At 33.8% G+C, this 17,611-nt stretch overlaps 4 protein-coding genes across 12 annotated transcripts; all 4 read right to left on the bottom strand.

The window, feature by feature from the left end:
- Positions 1-3,345: 3,345 nt before the first annotated feature.
- BNAC06G09630D lies at positions 3,346-6,997 on the bottom strand. 9 transcript variants are annotated; one of them, XR_002661783.2, is made up of 7 exons: positions 6,219-6,997; positions 6,004-6,103; positions 5,112-5,602; positions 4,895-5,014; positions 4,570-4,736; positions 4,301-4,380; positions 3,346-4,178 (listed from the first exon to the last, which is right to left on the bottom strand). XR_002661783.2 is itself a non-coding variant. In XM_013865904.3 (2 exons), the coding sequence occupies exons 1-2, from the start codon at positions 6,780-6,782 to the stop codon at positions 6,029-6,031; spliced, it is 639 nt and encodes a 212-aa protein (XP_013721358.1). In that variant the 5' UTR covers positions 6,783-6,997; the 3' UTR covers positions 5,866-6,028. The 9 variants fall into 9 exon arrangements, 1 of the variants encoding a protein (XP_013721358.1); XR_002661785.2 differs by having other exon boundaries at positions 4,570-4,665; XR_002661784.2 differs by having other exon boundaries at positions 4,895-4,988.
- Positions 6,998-7,970: 973 nt separating this feature from the next.
- Positions 7,971-10,152, bottom strand: BNAC06G09620D. The gene is made up of 6 exons (XM_013865903.3): positions 9,346-10,152; positions 9,136-9,268; positions 8,879-8,982; positions 8,643-8,787; positions 8,425-8,568; positions 7,971-8,332 (listed from the first exon to the last, which is right to left on the bottom strand). Exons 1-6 carry the CDS (start codon positions 9,390-9,392, stop codon positions 8,039-8,041), a joined length of 867 nt encoding a protein of 288 aa, XP_013721357.1. The 5' UTR covers positions 9,393-10,152; the 3' UTR covers positions 7,971-8,038.
- Positions 10,153-10,340: 188 nt separating this feature from the next.
- Positions 10,341-12,333, bottom strand: BNAC06G09610D. The gene is made up of 5 exons (XM_013865932.3): positions 11,566-12,333; positions 11,348-11,486; positions 11,175-11,278; positions 10,961-11,099; positions 10,341-10,854 (listed from the first exon to the last, which is right to left on the bottom strand). The coding sequence occupies exons 1-5, from the start codon at positions 11,604-11,606 to the stop codon at positions 10,447-10,449; spliced, it is 831 nt and encodes a 276-aa protein (XP_013721386.1). The 5' UTR covers positions 11,607-12,333; the 3' UTR covers positions 10,341-10,446.
- A 3,129-nt stretch (positions 12,334-15,462) lies between these two features.
- On the bottom strand, positions 15,463-16,586 carry LOC111203274 (putative nuclease HARBI1). Its single transcript, XM_048760663.1, has 2 exons — positions 15,822-16,586; positions 15,463-15,648 (listed from the first exon to the last, which is right to left on the bottom strand). The coding sequence occupies exon 1, from the start codon at positions 16,569-16,571 to the stop codon at positions 15,858-15,860; it is 714 nt and encodes a 237-aa protein (XP_048616620.1). The 5' UTR covers positions 16,572-16,586; the 3' UTR covers positions 15,463-15,648; positions 15,822-15,857.
- Between the last annotated feature and the right edge of the window lie 1,025 nt (positions 16,587-17,611).

The raw sequence follows: 17,611 nt of genomic DNA, 5'->3' as shown, positions 1-17,611 counted from the left end.
CTTCAAATAAGATTTTTTTGATAGAAAAAACATACAACATGGCCGACTCAACATTTATTTGGGTCCATGGGCAAAAAAATAAATTAAGCTTTTAATGTTTATGTTTATTTAAAATTTAAATATATTTTTTAAAAATATATCATCAACATCTTTATAAAAAATTTGATGGAAAAAATTATATACATATAAAATATTAGCTGATCCTGCATAAAGAAATTGACAACGTTACTTCTATGGTTTAAAAAAATGATATGTAAAATGTGAAAATGAGACAAAAATATTTTACCGCAAACATTAGAGAAATTAATGTAAATACATAGGGGGCAAACAAAAACGCTTCATATTAATTTTTTCAATCTCATTGTATGTTGTAAGTATATTTATTTTTTATATAATGTTTAAATTTTCATTGTATTTATTAAAATAACAATTATTATTGTTTGTATATAAGAATTTGTATTTTTTGTTCTAGATATTTAATTTACCAAAAAAAAATTTAACATTCAATCAAATAATATAATTTAAAAAATTATTTTAACCAGTTTGATCTGCATGATCTGTATTTGTTCTTCTGGATCTGTGTTTTTTTATTTAATCTGCGTTTTTTATTTAATCTTCGTTTTTTTATATGCATACCATTAGAACCATTAAAATTGATCTTTAGGGTGAACATCTATGGAGCTTTCGTAGGCATGAATGAAACACGCGGCTCGGGGATAATGATCATTGTGAAGAAATGGTCAATAGTGTTTTTGGAGGCATTGGTCCACTGTCCACATTCATATGTTGGTTCCAACTTCCGGTCACTCTTTTCTAGGCTTGACTAGGAGCGTTGCAGATGGGCTTGGACAGCACGAGATACGTGCAAGGCCGGCTCTGGCGACAGGCCGCTAAAACCTGGGCTCTGACTCTCTTTTTCCTTTTAAACAATTTTTTGGAAAAAAAATCGATATCCCTATTTTATGGACTAATCAATAAAATTCAATTTACAAACCAGAATAGAAATATCATTTTTGTTAGTTTGTCTTTTATTTTTTCTTCACTCTTACTACTACATTTTTATTTTTTTATTCACACTAAGAAACCTTTGAATTTTATTTTATATTTAGTTTTATTATTGAAAATACCATAGGATAGCACTAAAATACTCTAAAGATCAAAATATTTTATTAAAGAGGTAAATATACGTTTATATCCCTAGGTTAACTAATCCAAACCTTAGAGTTTAGAGTTAAGGGGTGGAGATTTGAGATTAAGTTTTAAAATTTTATAAAATAAAAAAAAAATATTAAAAATTTGAAAATAAAAATTTGAAAAATAGTTTCAAAATGTATTTCGAATTACAAAAAGAAAATTTGAAAAAAAAAACAAAATTCAAAAAAAATTCCAAAAATTTTTATAAAAAAGTGCGAGTTTAAAAACATATAATCTGAAACTATAAAAAAATATTTTATTTATTTATGTAATTATTTATTTATTTGTATTTATATATCTAGGGCATTAAAGTTTTTTTACCTATTAAATGAAACATTTTGGTCATTTTCTTCTTTAAAATCTATTTTTGCGATAAAAACTTGAAAATGGTATATTTAGGAGAATTGTCCTTTATTATTTCAGGTGATCATTTTTTTCTTCGCTAATGAATATTGTTTAGCGTATTAATGTGTCATGTATCTTAAACTAGGGTAAGCCCGCCCTACGGGCGGGCAGCAGATCCTTAAATAATTTAAGTAATCAGAGTAAATATTTAATATTAGTTGTTATTAAAATATACATATTTCTTAAATTTTGTATATGTATATTTTTATCAAAATTATAACTTTTGTGCAAGTTTTTTTTTTTTGTTCATTTAGTTGTGAGTGTGATTATGTTAATCGATTAGTGTTGTCTACACAAAATTTCAATTATATAACTAAAAAAACAACATGTGAGCATATCCAGCATTGTCGCTGATTTGATTCAAAGTTGCAAAATTTTATAGATTTATAATATTCATAACACTTCTCTAAATTTAAACTTTAAACATTATGAGTTAAATCAAATGAATCGACCAAAAGAAAATACAATAGGGAAACATTGTTAAACCATGGATCATGAGAGATATCTTTAGGTCTTATAGAGCGAAAAATTGAGTTTTGATCTATTATTTTTCCTCTGCAGTTAAAGAAGGAGCATAGACCTTTTATATCTTGTTTTTGATCAAATGGAAGTTTCTCTACCATTTGTTTAACAATTAGATATAAAAGCATGAGAAAGCAAATGATCGTGGATAAAAAGAAGGATCATGGGTGGTAGATTATTCTTGGCTAAGGGATTTTCTCTTTTAAGCATTATCTTGTTTTTTCTTTAATTTTGTAAATATTTATTAGGTGGTAGATTATTCTTGGCTAAGGAATTTTCCGGCATGGGATTATATGTATTGACGTGGTAGTATCGCAGTTTATGTTAAATTGATGGGTTAATCGTTTTGTGAGTTTTTGTTTATGTTTTAAATCACTAAACAAAATATAAACAGAAAAATTGTCTCTCCTACATGAAGGTTTTCAAACTATTATGGTATTGTATCGCTTTTGATTCTGTTTTTGCCGCTTTGTTTCACTAATCGAGAAATATGTCATGTTGCTAAAATAAAGAAACAAATATTAAAAATTGATAACTGAAAAAAAAATTTGAACACCAATTGATAAATATAATTATGTTTATGATCTACGCAAAAAAAACAAAATAAAGTTCTACATTCAGATATGACTGATAGCATAATCAAGTAAATAGCACTTGTAGATAACATGCAGCATGAACAAATACATATATTATACACATATATTGTTATTCGATTTAGTGTAAAATGTTTTTTTCCTAATTCTGATAAATATAGTTTTAAGATTTTGAATCGGAGATTCCAATACGGATATACCCAAAATTCATTGCGTAAAATTTTTTTGTGTGACATGTTTGGTATATCAGAGGAGTAACAAATAACTGAATAATTGTTTGAAAAAAAAAGAAAAAATAAAATAGATTAAGATATTTTAAAACAATAGAAAATCAAAAGTTTAGTTCTAGTTTCCAATAGATTAAGCACTCTGTTACATATATAGTGTAACTAAAGGGCATGAAGCATACGTACAATTATGAATGAGAAAATGGCGAAATCACATTTTTTAAACTATGACAACGTGATAAAGGTCACCACCTGGGTTTTCAAGTAGCATTAGCTATAATACTAAAAAGTGTCACTAAAACTGTTCCAGTGTTTTGTAAAATAGATTATAATTGAGTTCAATACTCATCTAAATGCATGTCATCTAAAAAATATTTCACAACGTGTGCTTATAGCTTTCACTCTAAATATGAAAAAGCATTCCATAAAACAAAGTACAATTTTACATTTGCTGTTTTACAGCTCTAACATAATCATGTCGATTTGTTGTCATTCCAATATTATAATTATTTTTTTCAATTCTATGACTGGTTCGTTTCTAATATTGGTAACATGTCAAGACATCTTTCTGTTTGTACCATAATAATTTACTTGAGGATTAATTGTATAATTTCTCATTCCACCAGCAAGGGCTGCCATCAAAAGTGCAAACAAAGCTGCAGAATCAAATGTGTTCTCCTCGACTTTGTCCTCTGTATCTGATATCGTTAGACTTGTTTACTCATCAAAATGGAACTCAATACCGAAGCCTTCTCAAGCTTTCTTAAGCTTTGATAAGAACTCAATACCGAAGCCTTCTTAAGCTTTGATAAGAACTGTTTTGCAGCTTAGAACTCTCAATATCATAGCTTCATTGTCTTCGTCGCTTTCAGACAAATAAACCCCATAATAACACTGTAACACCTTTTCCAGAAGGTTCCTAGCAAAACCTGAAGCTCGGGTAGAAGTCACTTGGTCTATGACTGAAGAACACGTGACCATGGACGCTCAAACGATGGTCAAACCATGGGTGCAGAACTAAAGGGTCGTGGTCAACCATTCTCCATATGCTCATGGGCTGGAAAGACCGTATGTTGAAGAAACTCGCGTTCTTCTGACTCGAAGATCCAGAGAAAATTAGCATCAATCTCTACATTGGGGATGGCACTGCTTGTCTCAGGGAGGCTGTTAAGAGTTTTCATTATGAGGGAGTGTCACTTTTTCAGCAGGGCCATTGTCTTCAGCTCCAAATACATTACTGCGTTAAGAGGAACAATTTTGTGGAACCTATGACGAAGAAATAAAATAGAAGCATAGAGATAAAATAGAAGCACAAACATAAAATAGAAGCACAGACTTGAACCAATAAGAGAAACATACCTGCAAGAGTGAGCTCCTGAGCAGCATTTGGTGTATTCTCAAACAATGGAGACAGACTTTATGAATTTCGTCAGAAAAACCTGAAACAGAACATAGCAAATACCATCATCCATTCCACACAACAAAATTTTCAATCTAAACTTGGCAGCACTAAGCTCTGCTGAACGATCCTCAACACATGAATAATCTGAAAAGACGAAGCTCACATATATTTGAACCCTCGCCACATCAACCATCAATAAACAATGTAGGGTTCGAAGAGTGCATACCTTAAGCCGAGACAACAGATCACTGCAGATATTGTAGTCTTTCCCAACAAAGGAACCTAATTAGTGGTTCTTTGATTGAGTTCCTCACAAAAGAACCTAACAAAGTCATGCAAAACTTGAGTTCTTTGATTGTTGGTTTTGCAATTTTCGTAGCGGTTGTTGTTTATCTGTGTATTATATACCAATCATTTATCAACAAACGGATTAAAAGACTAATCCTTAAGATGTTTTACTAAGATCTGGATACAAAAGTTTGATAAATATGAGTTACAACGCCGCCTTTAGATTGATACGAAGATGATTATGAGTTTTTTGAACATAATACCTTAGCATCGATGAGTAGCATGTCTATCTATCTCCATCAGCTCTCCTCAGCCACCGTTGATGTTCCAAGCTTCCCAAAATCTGAGTAGCCTCACCTGTACGGTGGAAGAGCAGTGACCAGCTTTCAAGCCAGCCATGAGTTAGCCACTGAACAGAAAAATACGTATCTGACTGTTTTTAGGAATTGAGAGGATGATTTTCATGAGATGAGGACTGACCTTTTATAGTTGGATAAACACCGACTGAAAGAGAAAAAAGAAGCATTGTGTGGGTCGAAGAATTAATTATGGTTCTTAATGGCCATGAATGGAACGTTTTGGAGGAGAAGAACGAACAGACTCGAATGAAGATCGACCAAGAGATTCCTAAGGCAGATTCTTTTCAAACAACCTAAAGTAACTCCATTAACGCCGATGGTTCTGAATGAAGATGGATTCGGCTCACGTAGAATCCATAGATGAGGAAGCCTAATAAGGCGTTAAAAACGATAAATCTGTAACTCGAAAACGTTTCGATTGAGATGTAAGATTAAACAACGTGATTGATACACTACAGAGATATTCTTCGCGTCGATTTGAGCATTTCAATCTTTCAGAACTCCATTGTTGAAGTCAGATATCAAAGAAAATGAAGAACCCCAAAATTCAAGAGGAGGCGCACAAAGAAGATAACGTTGTCTCGTCTATGGGATTTACTCCTTAACTGAAACCTATAGCCCAGACACAAAATAACCCAAACAGAATGTAAATGAAAAGCAGCGTTTCTAAAATAAGACACGTGTCAGTTTGTGGTTTAACGAATTAGTGACGTGGCAGCATAGGAGAAGATAATAGCTCTTCTCTATATAATAAGATAGGTTTTCTCAAAATATGTTAAGCGCTCAAGGGTTCAAATTACAACACAAAAATTTATCACGAAACAATTACGGTGTGATTCTGATAGTAACAAAAACATATAAATACATAGAAAAAATATATCGAGAATGTTATTATTATTAACTGCGATTCAGCATAGTTGAAAATTATACTACTTTAAATTTTTGGTTGATTACTCATTTGTTATTACATTATAAACTAAACTATAAAGGTAAAAGAACTAAACAAATCTTACAAAATATCAGATGATGTCTCTTGAATCAGATAGGTCTACAGCTCTGACGAGAAATTGTCTGATTAACTGTATTTATTAGAATCCCACATGCCACTTTCGCCTGTTCATCAATTAAAGAAGAAGCCGTTAATGAAAAGAATCAAATAAAGGTATAATATAAAGTCTTAGTTGTCATTAATAAACCGAATAATTGCGTAAAACTTGAGTTGAAGTACCTTTAAAGGGAAACGGAAGAACAAAACGCCAAGTTTCCCGTTAGTCTCGGTAACGGTGTCAAACTCGATGGAGCCCTTGGCCAAATCATGTATCAGGTTAATGACGTCAGCAAACACCGTGACGCCGTCAAGCTGGGTCTCCGCTTCAAGATAAGACGAACCCATAGCCTTCACGTGCCCGCCATCCGAACTCACGTGACCTAACGTCTTCCCTCTGTAACCAATCGCAACGTCAAGCGCCGTGAAGTCAAAAGAGTACACGTCAGCATTGGATACTTTGAGCGTAACGAGCATCGTCATGTCTATAGACGGCACCGGTCGACGGTGGACGTGCACGTGGGAAACTTTGACCCGTTCGATTTTGATGCGTGGATCTGACGGCCAGAAGATGTAGATGAGGATCGAGGCAAAAGAAATGAGAAATAAAGAGATGATGAAACGACGTCGGCTGATCGAGGAAGGATGTGATATCAGAACGGCGCCGTCTAGATCGCGGCTGGATGAAGCTAAGGGCTTATATTCCGGTGACGAGGGAGTTGCTTCAGGATCATAATCTCCGGCCATGGCTCATGAGAGATGAGATGTTTGGTAAGGTTCGATGTATAACATATAGATGCCATGTTGTTTATTTTTTAGTTGAGTGTATGATTAAACTTTATTATTAAACTAGTTAATAATTGATTATGTGGAAGAACATCTTCATATTTGACTTGTGAAGGGGTTAGAAGTTATTACTTTTAAATTACACTAGATTATGTTTTTAGTTATAGTTGTATTTTTTTGTATAATATTTCTTTTAAATGATTAATAATAAGTTTTAATAATTATATTAAAATGCTGACAAAAAATAAAATAAAATAATAATTGTATTAAAATAGTCAGACCACACCTATATCAATAAGTCATGTTTCTGTTTTAATAGTATTGATTCGGATTCACCAACCGGCCGGAAATCCTGAATCCGGTTTACATCAAACGGTATTACTATTACGTTAACTATTTTGGACCGGTTTCCATTATACCCCATGTTATATGTTAAGTTAACTTAGATTTTTGTATTCATAGACATATATATATTTGGACAAAACTTAGGTTTACCCTTTATAGTGAACCATTAAATTCACCATCTTTCTTATAACCAATTAAATTGTCACCTAGATAACTAATAAAAAATATTAAATTTTATTTAAAAAATTTAAAATAGTTGAAAAAAAAATGATGTCTAACAAAACCTTAAATCCTAAACTCTAAACCCTAAATCTAAATCTAACCCCTAAATAATAAACCCAAACCCAAACCCTATACCCTAAATCCAAATAGTAAACCCTAACCCTAAACCCAAACCCTATACGATAAACCCAAATCACAAATCTTAAACCCAAACTGTAAACCTAAATCCTAGACCCTAAATCCAAACCTTAAACTCTAAATCCAAAGCCAAATCATACACCCTAAACCAAACTGTAAATCTTAAACCCAAATTCAAACATTTTGGGTTTAGGGGTTAGGGTTTGGGTTTAGGATCTCCGATTGAGGTTTAAGATATAGGGTTTGAGTTTAGGGTTTATGGTTTAAGATATAGGGTTTGAGTTTATGATTTAGAGTTTGGGTTTAGGATTTAGGGTTTAGAGTTTGAGTTTTGAATTTAAAGTTTAGAATTTAAGATTTAGAGTTTTGTTAGTGGCATCATTTTTTTTGTAAATTATTTTTGATTTTGTTTTTTAAAATTAATATTTTTATTAATAATCTAGCTGGCAGTTTAATTGATTATAATATTGAAAAATTTGCGTCGGGGGAACCTAAATTTTGTCCTATATATTTTATATGTCTACTTCTTTCTCCTCTTGTGATTTCTCATTGTTTCTACCTCCTGGTTTCGTGCGTGGAGGAGAGATTAATCCGTAAGGCAGAATCTTCTTCTTCTTCTTCTTTTCAGAGTCTCTTCTTGGAGAACTACGACTCGAACTCGAACTAGAACTCAAACTACCTTTAGACAGTGAATCCCTTGTCCAGCTCTCTGAAAGAACCGATTCATCCTCGCTTTGATCATTTACTGTACTTTTCTCTTCCCTAATCTTCGGATCATCAGTTCCTGTCTCTACCTTATCATCAATCTACACATTTTTTTTTCATACATTAGAACAAAACAAGGCTGAGAGATTGATGTTTTCTCTCTATATATTAAAAACTTGGAATACAAGTTTACTTGCGAAGATGAAGTTTGTCCAAGCAGAAACAGATTCAGAGCTGTAGGATCCCATTCAATCGAAAACTCTTTAGAAATGTCTTTCACTGTCTGAATCTTGAGTTCACGTGATGGTCTACTCCGCAATTCAGTTTTCTCAACGAGCTGCAAAATTTCAAGAAAGACAAGATATTGCCAGGGCAAGGAAAATACTAGACTATTAAAATCAATAAACCAACCTCATGATTTACAGATGAATGAATGAAACTCCCAAATCTATGAGTAAACACGGCTCTAAGATCCTTAAGTTCAGGAACATCAGGAACCCATGCAGCTGCATGTATCAAAGAGGAAACAGCTTCTTTGCATTCTTCAGGACATTCCCTAAATAAGTGAAGGAAACAAAAGAAATAGTAAGTAAACGTTGAGAACCTTTGGAATGAAAACAATAGATTAAAGGGAAACATATTAGAACCTTTTCTTCAGCATTAGTGTGAGATTTTCAGATATACAGTCACAAAATCGTTCAATGATATCATAACATGATATAATCCTAAGCTCTTCGAGTAACATTTCTGCCTGCAACAACAAGTTATTGGCAGATTTAATAAAACTTTAATTCATAAGAACCTTAGAATTTTGTTGGAACTCAAATTTAAGACATGTTATGCGGATATATTTAGGGGAAAAATTCTGTTAAATTCTTTTGATAGTTAGAAAAAGGAGTCTTACTCTTGTATAAGCATTATACTCAAGGCCATTCTTGAGAAAATCCACAATGTCCATTTTCAAGAAATTAACCATTGCAATCCTTTTTTTCCTCACTATATCGAGCCGAATCTTCATGTAACTGGTTGTAGACTTGCTGCATTTCATTTCAACAACAATAATGAATAACCACATAAGAAATATTCAAAACATTCAAAAACAAAGAAGGCTAACCTTTTCTTGTAGAACTTAGGTTTGAAGCAACTAAGAAAGATGTTCATTGTTTTCGATTTCTTGAGGCAGAAGAAGGCAACAAGATGAATGTTCTATATGAAAATCCGGAAGAATCAACCGGTGGTTTAGTGTCTAGAGTCGAAGTAATACTCTGAATCAGAATCTAGCAAAATCTATGAAGCAAAGAAACGAACCATAAAGTTTCTTCTGAGAGATAAAGAGAAAAGATTATGTATTATCCAAAAGAAGACCTTTCTTGACATGCCTTTCATTATGGTCTTTATTTATTCTACGAAGCTTAGATTTTTCACTCTAAAGCTTAATTAGAGAGAGTTCAATTAATTAGTTTACAAGCACTTTAGCTGTAAACTTCCAAGAAACGTCGTTTTGGGCTCTAATTTTCTTTTCTTTTTGCATAAAAAGTAATTGGACGACAACAAAAAAGTAATTGGACAAAGAAATGTCGAAAGGCTCGGTTCTACAGTCAGACATAAAGTGTTCGGACTTATGCAGTGCCGTGCCAGTAACAACTTCCATAAACAATTAAAAATAAAATGATTCTGCTTAAGAAATATTAAAATAGTAAAAATTGCTCACATGGTAAAAAAAACAAAAATATTAATTTTAACCTTTTCAAATAATCATTAACCAAACTTTTTTTTTCATTAACCAAACTTTTAGATTTGACAACTTTACCTATTCTTTTAAAATATATAAAACAGCCAAATCATTTAATGGTTTATATGATATTTAAGTAAGTATAAAATATCCAAATCAAACAATTTATTGAATGACATAACCATTGTTGATTTATTTTATTATATTTTTAACAATCAAAAATGAGTTCTACACTATTTTGGTTATTTTGGTTAGGAAACCATAATTTTACTATAAAAAAAAGCTTTGTTTTATTCATTTTATTTATTACAAAGCTTCCAACTTCAAACATCTCTTCTGATAAAATTATCAGTTGAGCTAAGATTAAATAGATGAAATTAAAAAAATATGCCTTTAATTGTTTCACGAAATCTATTTACTAAAGTACATATATAGACCTAATTACGAAACGAAACCCTAATTACTATACTAATTAACTATCTCCTAGCTTCGGCGAAGGTCAGCTAGACGAGCCACCACTTCATCATAATCAAGAATCTTCGGTCTCTGGAACAACGACTTTCTCTTGTAATCTTTTGTTGAGGAAACTTCGTTACTGCTTGTGCTTGTGAGACTCGCACTGCCTTGGGGTCCGCGCAACCTCGACTTTTCTTGAACAGTACTCTTCTCTTTCTTCTCGTCGTGCCCTTGTTCATCGTTTTGTGCTCCTTGTTTCTTGTAAGGAAAAATCTTCTTCACCGATTCTCTTCTTTTAGAACTCGAGCTTGAACTGGAGCTCAAACTGCCTTTGGACAAAGAATCCCAACTGATCTTAGCCTCTTGAGCAATCTCTTGCAATGTCTGAACCCTAACTTCCCTTGAAGGTTTTCGCCATACAAGTTTCTCAACAAGCTGCACGTCGTTTTTTTTATAAAAAGACCAAGATTTGTTAAGGACATGGATTTTAATTACCAAGAATGTAAGAAACTCAAACATAATATTAGCAAATCAAACCCACCTCTTGATTTACATCAACGGGATCTCCATATCTACGCGTAAACAAAGCTCTAAGATCTTTAAGTTCAGGTACTTTGCGAACCCATGCTGCTGCATATATAAGAGAGTATACAGCTTCTCTGCATTCTTCGGGACATTCCCTGAAAAAATTATACAAACGAAAAGTTGTGACCTTTGTAGAGTGAAAAACAATCTTGAGAATGTAGTGAAAATACCTTTGCTTCAGCATTAACGTGAGATTAGAAGAGATGCAGTTACAAAATCTCTCAATTAGATCATAAGACGCTATTATTTGACGGTATTCGAGTATTTCTTCTACCTGCAATATCAAGATTGACATATTAAGAAACAGAGGAGGATGAAGTTAGTGAGAGAGGAGGAGTCTTACTTTTTTATAAGCTCTTTCATCATCTTCTTGGCCGGTCTTGAGAATCTCCACTATATCTGTCTTCAAGAAGCTAACCATAGCGTTCTTCTTTTTCCTCTGTATATTGAGCCGAATCTTGATGAACTTGATCAAATGTTTGCTGCATCCACATGAAGAAAAATGATCTTAAATTAGTAACATAGAGTACTACAAACACACTTAAATTGAAGAAAGCTAACCATTTCTTGTAGAACTTTGGTTTGAAGTAACAGCAAATCATCTTTTCGTTTTGAATCAAGATCGAATCAGAATATAGCGAAAGCTATGAAGCAAGGAACCAAAAAAGACAGTTTTTCTGAGATGCTAGAGACTATGATATTTTTTGTTTGTTTTAGTAAATGTTTGAATATTCTCTATAATGCTTTTGGGTTTTGGCTTTTTGTAGATGAAATAAAGTACTATTATCCTTAGTGAGTAAGTTCTTAGAGACTTGGTTCACAAGCTATTAGCTAGCTACAACTCCTAGAAGCTTCTTTGACACGACATCGTTTTTCCCTTTATCACATTTCTAAGGCTGAAAACTAAGTCTCTGATGGTGGGACCAATAGCTGAATAACTAAATCTCTGATAGTGGGATCAATTGCTGAAGCTGATGAACCACATCATGACATCATTGGACGCATGTATGGCACATTCTGTGTACAAAAATATAAACAAAGTCCACAACTTTCTGAACCATAGTCGCTTCCGGTAAACCGCACGCTAAAACCGGATCAAGAAGCTCTAACCAACCGGTGTTTTATAGCAAAGTAATCCTCAGAATCAGAATATAGCACAAGCTATGAAGCAAAGAAACGAACCGTAAAGTTTCTTTCAAAGAAATACTCACATGACCACGACCAGGGATGGGAGGTTAATTATACCGACCCAAAATTTTAAGAAATCGGATAAAACATATTTCAAGAACGCATGGTAACCGTAATTTCTAAGAAGTTTTTATTTAACAAAAAGTGAAAGGCTAGTAGTAATCTATTAGGGTTGAGTGTACCCATGTTTGTCATAAGTTCTACTGGTAACTAAATTATCGGTATTTGGTTATTCTAGATTTGAGTTTTGATCCAAATGGTTAACATGGTAAGCTGTCACAAACAATAGATCCACCCCTTAACATTAATCAGAAGATATTACAAACTCGTGTCATTCAGTGCAATACGCTTTTGGACTAGTTTACTCTGTAGTACTAAGTGTGTTTTCCCATAACTTACAGCATCAACAGATAAACATATAAAAATAAGATTTTATTTTCATTTCCGTCACTGATCTAATAAGATTTGAGGTTTCTTATAAATGTTGTCGTAATCTTCTTTGTTTTCATTAAATTTGTTAAACACTATATGGCCACATAAACATATCACTAACATTTAATTTAATGCATCAAAATGGTTCAAAAAAGTTTCTTCTCATGAATAAAGAGAAAAGATTGTTGTTGACCAATAAAAATATAGAAAAGATTGTCTATTATCCTAAAGAAGAAGACTGTTCTTGAAATGTCTTTCAATATGGTCTAATTATTCTACGAAACTTGGATTTTTATAACTCTCAAGCTTAGAGTAAGTTCAATTAATTATTCAGAGCTACTAAGTTTACAAGCATTTAAGCTGTAAACTTCGAGGAGAGATTAAAAACATCGTTTTTGGCTAAATTTTTTCTGAAGAACAAATAAAGTGTCGCAAGGCTTGGTTCTACAGTCAAACACAAAGTGTTCAATTGAGATTCCTGCCGTGTCGCGCCAACACTAACAAGTAACAACTGCCATAAACAATTAAATATAAATTGATTATCTATCTGTCTATAATAATAAAACAGAGTTTTTTCTCACCTTAAGCTGTCCACATCAGCAAGGAGCGATGGGCATTTTCCGACACGTGTACAACTTCCCCAAAAGCTAATCTATATTATTTTGGTTTCTCTTTCGTTTGCGAAAACTCAACACACCAAAATTGGCCCATTAAAATCGTTCAAACGATGAAAATTAAATCCTTAATAATGACCCGTTAATGTACTGCAAACAGACTCCACAAAATAATGGCCATTTAAGGTCCACCTCTACTTGCAAAGTTTCCGTCTTCTCCGTTGCCCTCTTTTGCAGTGCCGATGAGGATTCCTCTGTGGTAAGTAACTACATCGCATTGAATCATTTCATTAAGCGCTTACATTAACTTCATCAAGCCACCTATCCCACTACGTCAAGTTCGTAACCCCTCCACACCATCGATTTGATAATCCCTAATTCCTGATATCTATAAATAAAGTCATGAAATCCTCCCCTAATAACAATGATTTATTTATCCTATTCATTATTAGACAGTTTCCTTACAAAACAATGGTGTCCTCTCCGATCATGCTCCTCAGACGGTGGTTACCCGACTTCTCTGTTTTTGGGAGGCAGGCAACGTCAGGAAAGGTGGAGTGCTCATGTGGATTGACATGCTCCTCCCTGTGAAAAGGTAAGCCTATTCATTTTCGGTCGCATATCTCTTCTTATTCTTAACTGCTCACCCTACTTTATTTGACGAGGTTCTTCATGTTTCTTCCTCTTTACAGTCGGCTCTTCTCCAAGGTTCCATCTTTGCACATCGTCTAAACATGTTCAAACATCTTCTGAAAGATGATTTTATTTACGACCTAAGTGGCTTTGATGTAACGAGGGGCAACAACCACTTTAAGCGCAAAGATTCACCTGTAGCTATTCCATTCATCAACAACACTAAATTAGTTGAACTCACTGTGGGACCACCTCCAATACCACTTGAGCTCTTTAGGTTCCACAGTTACGAGCAGCTACAGGCTCTGGAAACACAAACACTGAGTTTCTCGGCCTGTTTCTGATATTTTATTCAGTAAGTTCATTTCCGGTTAAAATAACCACATTTATCTTATTTTCTCTTGCATACATCATATTGGAAGTCAGTCTCATCTAGACAAGCTGCAATGAGCCTGCTCACTCCTCAGACAATTCAACGCATTATGGCAAACATTTGTATTGATGGGTACATCTCCTGTCTCAAAACTAATTAGTTATTTTTAAATTATTTCTATTGCCTTTATGTAGTACCAATTTGCTACGAATTAGCTATTAGCAAATTATTTTATTGCTTTTCCATATTATTATGTTTGTGTTAATAAACTTACATACCACGGATCTGCATACGTTCGTCTAGATGCTTACTTTTCAGTCCCTGCTCCGATGGTGAAGCTATCTACAACACACACTAGCATTACATGTGTTGCAGTCCCAATGAACCAAACGGCTCCACCAACTGAAACCACAACAACTGCACGTCACTGTTGGCGATAGCTCAGCAACAGAACAACATGTTACAGCAGCAGAGAGGGCACTCAAGAAACCACGCAAGGCTTAGCTGCTTAAGTTACCCATATGAAGAGTTCTCTGCATTTTCTGAAGTTTTATTTGCATTGTCTTCTTCAGCCATCATTAGGTTTGGCATTCATGTTTGCAACTTATATAATCAATAAAATAATATTTCAATGTTAAGGACCACCGTGTTGATAGTCAACACGTTCTTTTAGTTAACGAAGGAATTTCAAATACGTTACATATTTGGTTTGAAGCTTACACAAAACAAAACAAAACAAAACAAAACAAAAAAAATACATTAAAATTATACTCTCTGTCGGCACCAGGCTGTGATAAATATACCAGTTTATAACACAGGAGAAATCACAATCCAATATAGCCCTGTTCGTTTCGTAAACTGGATGAGAATTCCAGACGCGACATCTGCACGCAGTAATTGGATGCAGCAATCAGATGTTGTTCGTCCGCGTTTCTGGAAATTTTGGATCATGCGTCTAGAAATTGTATCTGGCTGTAGCTATGTTCGTTTTGCATTTCTGTATTTTGTATATGGATGAGTTTTATGTCAAATGACCAAAAGCTCCTTGTCTTCTCTTTTAGTCTAAACATGTATAAAACTATATCTAAAATTCAATTTTCATGTTTTAACTTGTAAAAAATTATGTTTAATTACAAATAAAATAGACATAAATAAAAATAAATATCAAATTTAATTTTTCATGGTTTATAACATTACAAAATAACAATAATAAACATTAAACTCAAAATTCAAAGTCTTAAAATAACAAAATAAAAACTCAAAGTCTTGACTCAAAACATTCAAAAACTGAAACACTCAAATCTGAAATATAAACTCTTGACATAAAAACTCAAGTCTGAACAATAGTAAACATAATCTCTTAACTTCAAGAAGATGATCTTCAAATGTCTTGAACACTCAAACCTGAAACATATAAACAATACATCACACATGCTTCCTACAAGCAAATAAACAACTGAAAGACACAGATGTTTAGACTTTTAAGATATACAAAATACTCCCATTCAATTTACAAACGTGAGATGCGAGAGAGAGAAAGAGAGAGAGAAGAGAGAGAGAGAGATAAGAATAAAAACCTGGAGGAAGTGACTGCTTGATGATCATATGTGAAGCTAATATGGAAGTCGACTTCCTCTTGCTATCCTTTCAGTGATTGCATCACGTCGAATCTCCATTGCTCTATCACCAGATGGAAGGTATGGAGTATGCTCAAGCTCTTCTACTGCTTGGTCACCATGATGTTCATACTCATTTACTGTTTCCCAATAAGTGAAATCACGGTCTTCATCAGATGAATCTCGAATAAAATTGTGAAGTGCCATAGTTGCTGTCACAATCTTCACCCACTTTATAACATCATACTTCGGATGTTTTCTATCTAAAATCCTCCACTTCGCTTTCCAAACACCAAATGTTCTTTCAATCACAGAACGTAAACTAGCATGCCTCCGGTTAAACAGTTCTCTAGAGTTTGTTGGTGGTCCTCCCCTAGCAAACTGGTCAAGATGATACCTAGTTCTACGATGCGGACCTAGATAACCGGTTCTAGTTGGATAACCGGAATCAACTAGATAGTACTTACCATCTGGTGGATGAGGGAAGAATGGTTCATGTGTCGCACAATGTGTAAGAACTTTCGTGTCATGAGCTCTACCAGGAACTCCCACGTATGCGTAGATGAATCGCATTTTCATATTGCATATTGCGAGAACATTGATTGTCGGTTCTCCTTTCCTGCCTCTATACGGTTCCGGATTATCAGACGGAGGACGAACAGGTAAGTGAGTTCCGTCCAAAGCACCAATACAGTCTTCAAAAAATGGCATGTACCTGTAAACAAAAGAGAGATCAGAGAGAGAACTTACTGAAAAAATGTGGAGAAATCATATCAAGAACCTACCTATCATTGTTTACTAGAACATGACATGGAGTAGTAAACTCTCCTCTTGATGGCTTAATGATGTCTGCAGCAAGCTTTAATAGAGCAGAGAGAACTTGATCTAGTTTTCTATCCACCGTATCTACTGAACGTTGATATCTCTCAGCTAAAGCTCGAACTGTTAAATCTTGTGCAACCATTTCAACAAACATTGCCACACTCTCTTCATGATAGACGTTTTGTGATTCTTCAAGTTTGTAGTATTGTCGAAGCCTAAAGCACAGATTCTTAAAAGTACCTTGATTCATCCTTAAGATGTCAAAACATTGCTTGTCACTCTCAAACATGAGGCGCTGAACACGGCGCCAACCTCCACCTTTGTTTGTTCTGAGCATTTGTCGAGGAAGAGAAGGAAGATTTGTAACTCCATAAACATCTTCTAGCATATGATACATGAGCTCTTCCTCTTCTAACAAATCCATATCATCATCCTCAGTTAGAAATGCAAATGTATCTAATGCTGTTGTCTCGTCGCATATCTGCTAAATAACAAGTAAACCTGTTAAACAATGTCATATTCAAATACTGAAATTCTACCACAAGCATGAAGGTAAAAAGAGTTAACAAATACTAATATTTTTTCATAGAAGGAAAATGTCATAAATAAATGTCATGCATAAAGATAAAGAGAAACACAAGACTCAAACAGATAGAGAGAAACACAATACTTAGACACTAAATAGGAGAACATAAAACTCATGCATATCTGCTTTCACCGGTCTCTTCCTCCAAATAGATAATCTTGTTCTCGTCATCTTCATAACTTAGGAACGTCTGTCGATTTGTAGCAGCTTCCCTGAGATGTTTATAAGCAGCTTTGTACAATGGAGACTACATTCTGATACTAGACAGTGAATGCAAGACACTCATAGCCTTAAGCTGGCTGCAACTCAAATCTGGATGGCTTTCTATTAGGTGGTTTTTGTG

The sequence above is a fragment of the Brassica napus genome, chromosome C6 (assembly GCF_020379485.1).
Source record: "Brassica napus cultivar Da-Ae chromosome C6, Da-Ae, whole genome shotgun sequence".
Classification (NCBI taxonomy): domain Eukaryota; kingdom Viridiplantae; phylum Streptophyta; class Magnoliopsida; order Brassicales; family Brassicaceae; genus Brassica; species Brassica napus.
This window is presented reverse-complemented; position numbering and strand designations above follow the sequence as displayed.

Excerpts from the sequence above, each read along its gene's own strand:
- LOC111203274 (XM_048760663.1), bottom strand. The coding sequence starts at position 16,571 with ATGCCATTTTTTGAAGACTGTATTGGTGCTTTGGACGGAACTCACTTA.
- BNAC06G09620D (XM_013865903.3), bottom strand. The coding sequence starts at position 9,392 with ATGAACATCTTTCTTAGTTGCTTCAAACCTAAGTTCTACAAGAAAAG. Across the intron at positions 8,983-9,135 it reads AGTATAATGCTTATACAAGA|GCAGAAATGTTACTCGAAGA; the intron begins GTAAGACTCCTT and ends TTGTTGTTGCAG. Across the intron at positions 8,788-8,878 it reads ACACTAATGCTGAAGAAAAG|GGAATGTCCTGAAGAATGCA; the intron begins GTTCTAATATGT and ends TCACTTATTTAG.
- BNAC06G09630D (XM_013865904.3), bottom strand. The coding sequence starts at position 6,782 with ATGGCCGGAGATTATGATCCTGAAGCAACTCCCTCGTCACCGGAATAT. Across the intron at positions 6,104-6,218 it reads TCTTCCGTTTCCCTTTAAAG|GCGAAAGTGGCATGTGGGAT; the intron begins GTACTTCAACTC and ends ATTGATGAACAG.
- BNAC06G09610D (XM_013865932.3), bottom strand. The coding sequence starts at position 11,606 with ATGATTTGCTGTTACTTCAAACCAAAGTTCTACAAGAAATG. Across the intron at positions 11,487-11,565 it reads CCAAAGTTCTACAAGAAATG|CAAACATTTGATCAAGTTCA; the intron begins GTTAGCTTTCTT and ends ATGTGGATGCAG. Across the intron at positions 11,279-11,347 it reads ATGAAAGAGCTTATAAAAAA|GTAGAAGAAATACTCGAATA; the intron begins GTAAGACTCCTC and ends TTGATATTGCAG.